The 12,291-nt window shown below is 38.5% G+C and overlaps 1 protein-coding gene across 1 annotated transcript in view; it reads left to right on the top strand.

Moving 5' to 3' along the window:
* LOC103207321 (serine/threonine-protein kinase Nek1-like) overlaps positions 1–12,291 on the top strand; it is a 278,788-nt gene that overhangs the window by 182,142 nt on the left and 84,355 nt on the right. The window contains exon 14 of the mRNA XM_007952898.1: positions 6,744–6,923. Coding sequence (XP_007951089.1) covers positions 6,744–6,923 — 180 coding nt within the window. The remainder of the gene's footprint in view (positions 1–6,743; positions 6,924–12,291) is intronic.

Below are 12,291 nucleotides of genomic sequence, written 5' to 3'. Positions count from 1 at the left end.
GATCATTAGCCATTAGAGAGATGCAAATCAAAACAACAATGAGATTCCATCTTGCCCCAGCACTAGTAGCAAAGTTCAACAAGACAGAAAATAACAAATGGTGGTGAGGATGTGGAGAGATTGGGACTCATACACAGCTTGTGGGACTGTAAAATGGTACAACCACTGTGGAAAGCAGTATGGCGATTCCTTAAAAAGTTGGAAATAGAAATACCATTTGATCCAGCCATTTATATACTAAAGAAGTGAGAGCCATGACAAGAACAAACATATGCACACTCATATTCATCACAGCGCTATTTACAGTAGGAAAAAGATGGAAACAAACTAGGTGTTCATCAACTGAGGAATGGATAACCAAGTTATGGTATATACACACGATGGAATACTATGCAACCTTAAAGAATAACCTAGAATCTGAAAAACACCACATAACATGGATGAACTTGGAGGACATTATGCTGACTGAAATAAGTCAGTCACAAAAGGATAAATATTGTATTAGTCCATTATTGTAAAAGTCAAGGTAAGGTTTATATATGGAAAGAAATTTTCTTTGTTGGCTACTAGGGTTGGGAGGGAAAGGGAGGGAACACAGATAGGCAGAGATAAGTATTGATTTGGGTGAAGTGAAGGGCAATATACCAAATGTGAGTGATCAACATGGTGGCACTGAGGAAGAGGAAGACATAGAGAGGTACATGGGAGGTACAGACAGCAAAGATGAACCCCTTTGCACATACAGTACTGCATTGCCAGTGATGGCAAACACGAGTATATGGGTGGATAAATGGGTGGACAGACTGAACTATTTAGGTATGTCTGTGCAGCAGGGAGTACACCCAAGACCATGGCTAGGGTTGGCAGAAAACGTTTCTATAAGTGTATTTATGTTTTGCAATAATTCCCATGGGTATAGTAGAGCTGACAAGGGCCAAAGTTGTAGTCACTTCTTGGTCACAGCCAGCTACCCAGAGGGACTGGGAAGTTGAACCTGTGGGTTCAGGACCATAGTCACAGGGGATATCAAGCTCATTTGGCATGACATAACACACAAAACATTGTTCCACCTCCTACTTTGGCGAGTAGCAACTGGGATCTTAAAAGTTTGCAAGCAGCCATCTAGATGCAACTATGGGTCTCTCCTCATCAAGAGCAAAGAAGAAAGAAGAAAACCAAAATTAATGGAAACAATTAGTCTTCGTGATTGGTACACCATGTGATCCTCAGCCTATAGTACTATGAGACCAGAGAACTAGGTGGTGCCCGGCTACCACTGTCATCCACTTGGAGGGGGATCTATGTAGGAGATCCTGGATAGAGAGGGAGAACAATGTGGAACAAAACTCAAAATCATTTGGGGGAAAAAAAAAAGACAGGGACCCAGATTGCTGGTCTAATATAGCCTGGTGGAACCCCTGAGAACTGTTCCCTAGCTGCCCTTCATGCCTGGAATTGAACCCACACCTGTGGCTTCTAGCCAAACAAAAGACAGGCATAAGAGTTGAACATGTACCTGAGATAGATACACTCCTTGGAGAGAACAATCGTGGGAGAAAGTAGGGCAGTTTATGCACAGGGAGACAGTTCAGGGGGCAGGAGTGCATGGAGGGATGGACACAGGGAAGAGGTAACTGTTCAGGAGGAAGCGGGAGGGGAGCTGTTGCATTGCGGTAAATTGTAGTCAATGTCATGACACAACATGTGTGTGAAGGCTGTGCAGACAGTGAATTTGCTCTATAAACTATCACCCAAATCACAATTTAAAAAAAAAAAAAAATAGTGTATTAAAGTTATTACTACTGTGGAGTTATCTGTTTTCAATTCTGTTAAAGTTTGATTTATGTAATTTGGGGCTATTTAATTAGGTGCATAGGTACTTATTATGGTAATGTCCTCTTGTTTGATTGACCCTTTAATCATTATATGATGTCTTTCCTTGTCTCTTTTGCTGTTTGTTGCCTTAAATTCCATTTTATCAGAAATTAATATCATTACTCCTATTTTGATTGCCATTTGTTTGATATATTTTCCAGCCTTTGATTTTTAGTCTGTTTTTGTCTTCATATCTAAGGTGTATTTTTAGTAGACAGCATATTGATGGGTCATGGTCTGGTGGCATAGTGCCTAAGGCAAGTGACTGCTAACTCGAAGGCTGGTGGTTCAAACCCACAAGCTGCTCCTCGGAAGGCAGATTAGGTGATACACTTCTATAATGAAACCCAAGAAGGGTCACTATGAGTCAGATCCGACTCGACTGTAGTGTGTTGCGTTGCATTCTATTGTTTTCTTATACGTTCTGCTATTCTCTGTTGATTGGTGCATTTAATCCATTTCTTTCAGTGTAATTATTGATAGGTATGAGTATATTACTGGGTGTCATTTTGTTGTGTGTTTTCTTGTGGTACTGCTGATTTCTTTGTTCCATATAATTTTCTGTGCTGAGCCTATTTAGTTTATGGGTTTTCTTAGTTTCTTTGTTGCTATTGTTTTAGCATTTACTAAGTATTGGTGAAATTTCCTCTTTTTTTATTTTGATGAGAAGGTATGCTGGTTACCTAGTACCACTCAACAGAAATATACCGCAAATGGGATGGCCTTCACAAATAGGAGTTTATACTCTTACAGTTTGGAGACTTTAAGTCCAAGTTCAAAGTGCCAGGCTCTAGGGGCTTGGTGAAAGCTCCTCAGCCTTGGGCTTCAGCTCTGCGTCCAGCTCCCAGCCCACTGAAGCTAGAGGCTTTTCTTCACTTAGACAGCTTCTAGATGCTGAGGCTGCCAAGCCCAAGGTTGACAAGTCAAAAGGCATAGTTCCGATGTTACCAAACCGTATGGTAGGCCATTAAAAATTCAAGTCCATTGTAGGTCTCCAGGTCGGCAGAGCATGGCAGGCTGCTGAACGACGACACGGCTACGTGCAGGTTCCAAGCATGCTATAAGCTGGAGACTATCCCCAAGGCTTCTCCTTATATACAGGAAGCAGACCACATCCCAAAGGCAGCTAGCTACTCAGCTGCTTGTGGTAGATCCCACCGTGGAGCTGATTGCCAGTCTCATTACAGGGAATAACTACTACCAACTGCCCAGCCAGTCAACTAGGCCAAACCAAGTTGACAAATCAAATTTAATTACCACAGAAGGTTTGTTAATTTACTTTGCAGTTATTCAGTAATTATGTTCTTCTCTAGTTTAAAATTGTCCATTCTATCATGAAATTGTCTTGACTGCCTCTTCATTTGAAAGTACTATAACTATACGATTTATTTCCTCTGTTTTGCATAGTACTTGTTCTCATTTATAAATTGTTATCTCTGACTTCCTGTTTTCAGTTTGTAAGTTTATTTTACTTTGGATACTTTTACATCTAGGTTGGTTTCAGGGTATCGTTTCATATGTTAATCTCAGGTTCTTGTCTGCCCTGTTGGGTCTCTGTCCAAAGATGCCCTGCAGCAGCACTTCTTGTAGGGTTGTTCTGGTTTTTACAAATTCCCTTAATTTCTGTTTACCTGAAAATTTTGCCATCCTATTTGAGGGACAGTTTTATCAGATGTGTAAGTCTTGTTTGCCAATATTTTTCTTTCAGGGTGTATATATATATATATATATATATCATTCGCTTGCCTTCTTGTCTACATGGTTTCTGCCAAGAAATCAGAGCTGTTTCTTACTGGCTATTGTTCTTTGTATTTCCTGAGATGCTTTCAGGATTCTTTGTCTTTGGTTTTGGAAAGATTGATTATGGTATGTTTTGAAGATTTTCTTCTGTATTCTCTCCTATTTGAGGTTGACTGAGCTTCTTGAATGCAAATTTTCTTGTCTTTCATCATATTAGGGAAATTTTCTTTGAACCAGTGTTCAAAAGTTTTCTTCCTTTTTTTGGAGGGGCGGGGTGTCTCTTCCTGTTCTAGCATTCTTATCATGAATCATTTATTCCTCTTGATGATGTCTCACATAAAATTTTGTCTTGCTTTATTTATTTATGTTCTTTTTTCTTTAGATACACTCTTTTTGAAGTGCCCATAGGGTTTCTATAGAAGTTCTGATAGTGTAGTGCCTAAGGCACTTGACTGCTAACCAGAAGGCTGGTGGTTCAAACCCACCAGCCACTCCTCAGAAGGAAAGTTGGGCAATCTGCTTCCGTAGTGATACCACCTCAGAAACCCAAGGAGGGGTCACTGTGAGTCGGGTCGGACTCGACGGCATGTAACAAGAACAACATAGGGTTTGTGTAGGGTTACTATGAGTTGGAATTGATTCAGTGACAACAGACATTCAAATTTCTTGCACGTTTTTTTCCATTGTATTTTCTTTCAGTTTTTGAACTTGTTTGGATATTCTGTATAAATACCCTTTGTTTGTTATATCAAGTAAATACATTTTGTCTATTGATGACTTTTTACTTAATATCATTTTTTAAAGAACAGAATTTTATTATTATCTAATTTATCCAGTCTTTTTCTTTATAACTAGCACTTTTTTCTATTTTAAAAATCTGAGTAATCATGGTGATATACTCCCATGGTATCTTCTAGAAGGCTTATTGTTTGATTTCATGTTTAAAATTACAGTTCAACTCACATAGACTTTTGTGTGTGGTATAAAAAAGTAGACATTTCTTCTTTGTATTTTTTTCCTGTTCTTGATATTTAATTAACCCTGATCGTTTATTAAAAGACCTGTTTTCCCTAAGAGTTATAACAGAATCATTTTGCCAAGATCTAACAGTGACATAAAAAGTAAAATCTTCAAGGAATGAATGGGTGTTTTATGTTGTTGTTGTTGTTGTTTGCCGTCGAGTCGGCCCCGACTCATAGCGACCCCTCCTTGGGTTTCCGAGGCAGTATCACTATGGAAGTAGGATTGCCCAACCTTGCTTCCGAGGAGTGTGTTTTATAGGTAACTGCAATAAATTGTTATGAGGTAAATTCATTTTCTCCTGGCATTGATTAAATTATGACTTGTAGAACAATTAGAAGTGAGTAGGAATTACTAGAAATAAACAAAAAAGTAGTTTTAAAATATTATTTTGATGCATATATTTTAATTTTATAAAAGGGAAAAAGAAATTAAACCATGTACTATCTATCCTAGAAACCACTGTATACAATTGAATTGAAATTTGACTATGATATTCTTTAAACAACTTGTTACTCTTAATTATGTAACAGAGCTTCATGAATAGTTTATTGTAAGGATGCATGTTGTAATTGTTTAATGATGGTAAAAATATATATAATAAAGCATTTCCCTTTTTTTTTTAACTGATTCAGTGATGTTGGTTACGTGCATGTTATGCCACCTACACTCCATTTCCATTATTAAGAGAAACTCAGTGGCCCCTCCCTCTCACTTCTGGTAACCACTAATAAGCTTTGGTCTGTGTGCATTTGCCCATGTTATATAAGTGGGGTCATATAATATTTACCCTTTGGTGATTTTTTTCAGTAAGCATTAGGTTTTCAAGATTTATTCATATTGTACTATCTATCAGAACTTCATTTCCTTTATGACTGAGTAATACTCCATATTACGCATATATCAAATTTTGTTAATCCATTCATCTGTCAGTGGACTTATGGGTTCCTTCCCCCTTTTGGCTTTTGTTCACTACAGTCAACAGTGATGTACACATTTCTGTTTGTGGTCTTGCTTTCACTTCCTTTTGGTATATACTTAGGAATGGGATTGCTGGGTCATATAGTATCTATGTTTAACTTTCTGAGGAGCTGCCAAGCTGTTTTCTACAGCAGCTCTGACTTTTTTGCATTCTCATCAGCAGTGGACAAGGTTCTAATTTTTCCACATCCTTACCAACATCTGTTATTTTCCATTTTTTTTTTTTAATCATAGCCATTCTAGTAGGAGTTTTTTATTTGCATCTCCCTACCCACCAGCCATTCCTCAGAAGAAAGTTTGGGTAATCTAGTTCCATAGTGATACCACCTTGAAAACCCAAGGAGGGATGTCACTATGAGTCAGGTCCGACTCAATGGCACATAACAACAACAACAACAATGACTAATGAGGAGCTCTGGTGGTATAGTGCTTAAGGCATTTGACTGCTGACCAGAAGGCTGGCAGTTCAAACCCACCAGACACTCCTCGGAAGGGAGGTTGAGCAATCTACTTCCATAGTGATATCGCCTCGGAAACCCAAGGAGGGGTCGCTATGAGTTGGGTCCGACTTGATGGCAGTGTGTTTGGTTTGTTTAATGACTAATGAAACATCCCTGGGTAGCAGAAATGGTTAAGTACTAGGCTACTAACCAAAAGATTGGCAGTTTAAAACCACCAAGAGGTGCCTTGGAAGAAGGGCTTGGTGATCTACTTTCAAAAGATGACAGTCATTGAAAATCCTACAGAGAACAGTTCTACTCTAAAACATATGGGACCAGTATAAGTCAGAATCAACTCAAGGGCAACTGGTTTGGATTTTTGATTTAATGATATCAAGTAGTTTTTCATGTGCTTTTTGGCCATTTTTATATCCTCTTTGGTGAAATGTTTATTCAGTTACTTTGCCTGTTCTTGGCTGGGGTATTTATCTTTATGCTGTTAAGTTGTAATGTTCTTTATATATTCTGGATATTAAACCCCTTTCCAATTGTTTCCCAGAGTTTTTCTTCCAGTCTGTAGTCTGTCTATTCAGGATGTAATTTTTAAAGTTTGCCCTCAATGCTATCATAGGTAAAATTCACATCACTTTGAGAACCTATCAAAATTTTGCACATTTTGTTTCACAGAGATTTCTCCTGAAGGGGAAGTATACAAACCGTTAATCATTGGAGAAGAAAAAGTACAATATGTTTCACTTCAAATGAACCCCTCAGCTACTGTTGATTCTCCTCCTCTTGAAATAAAAAGTGAAAAGTTTAAGGAGGCATCTCCACAGATATTGTTGAAACCAGAAGGAAATTTGGATGGTATGTACTAATGGGTCAACATGAGGTATATTAGACTTTAAAAGCTTAAATTTCTTCTTTATAAACAGACCTCTATAAAAATTAATCAAATTGTGTATATATCTCAGGTTAAATATCTTTATGCTTTTAGTAACTGCCCTTGTTTTCTGCTCTAGCAGAAAAAATCATTTGCAAAAAAAGTTTTCTGCTTTTTTATGTTCTTGCATAAAATATCATCCCCAAAATTTAGTATTAGAACACCAACCAATTTGTTACATCTTGTGATTTTGTGTCATGAATTGAGTCAAGTCATAGGTAATGTGATTTTTTTCATTATGTGTTTTCATCTGGGGTCACTTGATGATATTCAGCAGGTACATAGGCTAGTCTGAAGGGTGCAAGATGAGTTCACACCAATGCTTGACATCCAGGCAGTGTCAGGCAAGCCTTCCCAGCTAGATCCCTCTTCTCCTTCACTTTAGCCTTTCCACTTTATCTTTCCAGGACAGGTAAACTTCTTTCATAATGGCTCAGGCTTCCAGACAACAAGGTGGAAGCTGCCAATTCTCTTAAAAACTAGGCTTGTAACTGGCACAGCATTACTTCTACCATACTCTATTGTTAAAGGCAATCATGATGCCAACCTAAATTCAAGAGGAATGAAAAAGAGCCCAACTCTGTTGTTTTTGTTAGATGCTGTTGAGTTGGTTACAACTCATAGCAACCCTACTATGTACAACAGAATGAAACATTGCCCAGTTCTGCCCTATCCTCACAAATCATTGCTCTACTTGAGCCCATCATTGCATCCACTGTGTCAATCCATCTCATTGAGGATCTTCCCCCTTTTCACTGACCCTCTACTTTACCAAACATGATATCCTTCTCCTGGCATTGGTCCCTTCTGACAATGTGACAAAATTTGAGAGATAAGATCAGGCCATTCATGCTTCTGAGGAGCATTCTGCTTATAGTTCCTCCAAGACTGATTTTTCCATTCTTCTAGCAGTCCATGGTAGATTCGATGTTCTTTGCCAACACCACAGTTTAAATGTATCAGTTCTTCTGCATTCTCCCTTATTCATTGTCCACCTCTCACATGCATGTGAAGCTACTGAACATACCATGGCTTGGGTGAGGTACGCCTTGTTCAAAGTGACGTCTTTGCTCTAAAACAGTCTAAAAGGTATTATGCAGTGCATTTTTCCCAATGCACTATGTCTGGCTGTGGTATTTTCAGTATTCTTCCCAACACCATAATTCAAAGGCATCAACTCTTCTGTGGTCTTCCTTACTCTTTGTCTAGTTTTCACATACATATGAGGTGACTGAAAATACCATGGCTTGGGTTGTTGTTGTTGTTATGTGCTGTCGAGTCAGACCTGACTCATAGCGACCCCTCCATGGGTTTCTGAGGCAGTATCACTGCAGAAGTAGATTGCCCAACCTTCCTTCCAAGGAGTGGCTGGTGGGTTTGAACCTCCAGCCTTCTGGTTAGCAGTCAAGTGCCTTAGGCACTATGCTACTAGAGCTCCCATGGCTTGGGTTAGATGCACCTTAGTCATGAAAGTGAAATCTTTATTTCTTAACACTTTAAAGAGGTCTTTTGCAGAAGATTTGCCCAGTGCAATACATTGTCTGATTTCTTGACTGCTGCTTCCATGGGCGTTGATCATGGATAAAATGAAATCCCTAACAACTTCAGTGTTTTCTCCATTTATTATGATGTTGCCATTTGGTCCAGTTGTGAGAATCTTTGTTTTCTTTAGGTTGAGCTGTAATCCATACTGAAGGCTGTAGTTATTGATCTTCATCAGTAAGTGCTTCATCTTCATTTTCAGCAAGCAAAGTTGTGTCAACTGCATATCACAAGTACTAATGAGTCTTCCGCCAATCCTGATGTTGCATTCTTCTTCATATAGTCCAGCTTCTTGGATTATTTGTTCAGCATGCAGATTGAAGAAGTATGGTGAAAAGATACAACCCTGATGGCACCCTTCCTGATTTTAGACCATGCAGTATCCCCTTGTTCTGTTCAAACAGCTGCCTCTTGGTCGATGTTCAGGTTCCTCATGAACACAATTAAGTGTTCTGGAATTCTCATTCTTTGTAATGTTATCCATAATTAGTATGATCCTTATAGTGGAAACCCTTTGAATAGTCAGCAAAGCACAGGTAGACATGTTTCTGATGTTATTTGCTTTCAGCCAAGATCTATCTAACATGAGCAGTGATATTCCTCTTTCCATGCTCTCTTATAAATCCCACTCGAATTTCTGGAAGTTCCCTATTGATGTACTGCTGCAACCATTTTAGAATTATCTTCAGCAGAATTTTAGTTGCATGTGACATTAATGATGTAGTTCAATAATTTATGTATTCTTTTGGGTGACTTTTCTTTGGAATGGACAGAAATATGAATCTTTCTCTGTCAGTTGGCCATATAGCTGTCTTCCAAATTTCTTGGCATAAACAAGTGAGCACCTCCAGTGCTGCATTTATTTGTTGAAACATCTCAATGAATATTTGGTTGATTTTTGGAGCCTTATTTTTCACTAATGTCTCAGTGCACCTTGGACTTCCTCCTTCAGTATCATCAGTTCTTGATCATATACTGCCTCCTGAAATGGTTGACCTTTCACCAGTTCTTTTTGGTGCAATGAGTCTGTGTATTCCTTCTGTCTTCTTTTAATGCTTCCTGCTTCGTTCAATATTTTGCCCATAGAATCTTTCAATATCATAATTTTAGGCTTGATTTTTTTCCTTCAATTCTTTCAGCTTAAGAAGTGCCAAGCAAGTTCTTTGGCTTTGATTTTTCAACTCCAAATCTTTGCACATTTCATCATAGAACTTTATTTTGACCTCTTGAACCCACTGAAATTTTTTGTTCCGCTTTTTTACTTCATCATTTCTGCCATTCATTTTAGCTACTCTACTTTTAAGAGCAAGTTTCAGAGTTTTCTTCTGACATCCATTTTGCTCTTTTATTTCTTTCCTGTCTTTTTATTGACCTTTTGCTTTCTTCGTGTATGTTGTCCTTGATATTATCACAGAACTGATCTGGTCTTTGGTCACTTTTGTTCTGTGCATCTTATCTGTTCTTTAGATGGTCTCTGAATTCTTGTGGAATATACTCAAGGTCATTTTTAGCTTTCATGAACTTGTTTTAATTGTCTTCAGCTTCAGCTTTAACTTGCATATGAGCAGTTAATGGTGTGATCCACAGTCGGCCCCTGGCCTTGTTCTGACTGATGATATTGATCTTTTCCATCTTCTCTTTCCACAGAGGTAGTTGATGTGATTCCTATGTATTCTGTCTGGCGAGGTCCACACATATAGTTGCTGTTTATGATGTTTAAAAAAGGTATTTGCCCTGAACGAGTCATTGTTCATACAAAATTGTATCATGTGATGACTAGCATCATTTCTATCACCAAGGCCGTATTTTCTAACTACCAATGCTACTGCTTTGTTTCCATCTTTCACTTTCCAATCACCAGTAGTTATCAGTATGCCTTAACTGCATATTTGGTCAATTTTAGACAGAAGTAATGCATTAAAATCTTTAGTTTCTTTATCTTTATCTTTAGTGGTTGGTGGTAAAATTTGAATACTAGTAGTATTGACTGGTGTTCATTGTAGGCATATGGATATTATCCTATTATCCTATCACTGACAGCATTGTACTTCAGGGTGAATCTAGAAATGTTCTTTTTGACAATGAATACAATGCCATTCCTCTTTTTTATTCCTGGTGTAGCTTACTAATGCCTCAAATATCTATCTTTATGTGTTCCATTTCATTTTTCACAGCTTCCAGTTTTCCTAGATTCATACTCTGTCCACCCCATGCTCCATTTTCTAATGAATGCTTACACTTGTTTCTTCTTATATTAAGTCGTGCCACATCAGCAAATGAAGGTCCAGAAATCCTTACTCCATCATGTCTTTCAGGTCTCCTCTACTCTGAAGAGTCAGCTCTTCCTCAGCGTATGTTGAGTAGATTCCAACCTGAAAAGCTTATCTTCAAGCACTATGTTAGATAGTGTTTCCTTGATATTCATAAGGTTTTCAATTTGTTTTTTCCACAAGTGAACCTGGACATATTCTTCATAGTCTCTTAGTCTGAAAGCTCCACTAAAACCTGTCCACTCTGAGTGATTCTTCTAGTATTTGAAATACTGGTGTCATGTGTCTAGCATCACAGGAGCACACAAGCCACCATAGTATGACAAACTGACAGATAAGTGGTAGAGCCCAACTCTAGATGAGAGGAATTTCAGAGACCTTGTGACATGTGTGGCCATTTTAAATTCACCACAATAACTTAAATAGTCTTATTTATTAAAATTATAGTTGCTAGATATCTTAAAAGCATCGTTACTAGCTATAACTTTTCTTAGAAAAATAAATAAAAAGTTAGGTGTTTAATACAGGCTATATGGCCTAATACAGCCTTTCTATAAAGGACCAGATAGTAAATAATGTAATCTTTGTGAGCCATATGGTCACATACTTAGTTTGTAAAAATAGAAAAAAGTCAGATTTCTATAGTTAAGGTCCTGGAGTACAGAGTTATTAATAAGTTAAAGTAAGAAAAGATTTGCTTCCAGAATGTTTATTTTATATGGGTGACCTCCCGCCAAAAAAAGTTGAATAAAGGATAAACACTTTAAGGATTGAAATAGTATCAGTTATTTCTGAGTTCCGGTAAGATGGTGGAATAGACAGAAGGACTGCACAGACCCTCGTCAACAAAGAGAAGGGGAGCCAATTAACACAGATACAGAAGATAATTCTGGAGCCTTGAGCCTTGAAAGGAAGGATATAGACGTGGACTAAACTCCAACTAGTAGAAGAATTTGCATGAAAACACCAAAAAAGGAGAATACGGAGCTGCATTCTGACAGGGACCCTGATGGCACAGACAGCTTGGATATTGCCAAGTGGTGTTAGGACCTACGAATTAACCTAAAAATCAGCCCTCCTAGCCAGGGACTGCACAGGGGACTGCACTGCTGGCTGGTGAATAAAAGGAAAAGCAGTGAAGAGGAAGGCAGGCTGAGCTGTGGACTTTTGTCTGTCTGGAGCGGTCAGCCATTTTGAATGTTGACAAGCGGTTTGACCATTTTGGATATTTAAAGCAATAGTGTTCTCTCAGATTGCAGGGATTTAAGAGGCTCCACTTGCCGGGAGCCACAAGGACATTCCAGATGCCAGTGACTGGAAAGGTGCAATATTCCCCTTGTTACTCTAATACCCCACAGCCTCTTGGTGAATGGAGGTGCAGCCATCCCTAACTCCCACCCACCTTCTGGGCTTGCAGGAATTCCATCCCAGTCTGTGTGTTCCGATGGAGCCTGGGTGCCCTGCCACACCCTGTCCAGAT

This window comes from Orycteropus afer, unplaced genomic scaffold (genome assembly GCF_000298275.1).
Source record: "Orycteropus afer afer isolate SDZICR_OR568_19922 unplaced genomic scaffold, OryAfe1.0 scaffold00364, whole genome shotgun sequence".
Lineage (NCBI taxonomy): Eukaryota > Metazoa > Chordata > Mammalia > Tubulidentata > Orycteropodidae > Orycteropus > Orycteropus afer.
Note: the sequence above shows the minus strand (reverse complement) of the source record. Positions and strands in the feature narration are given on the sequence as shown.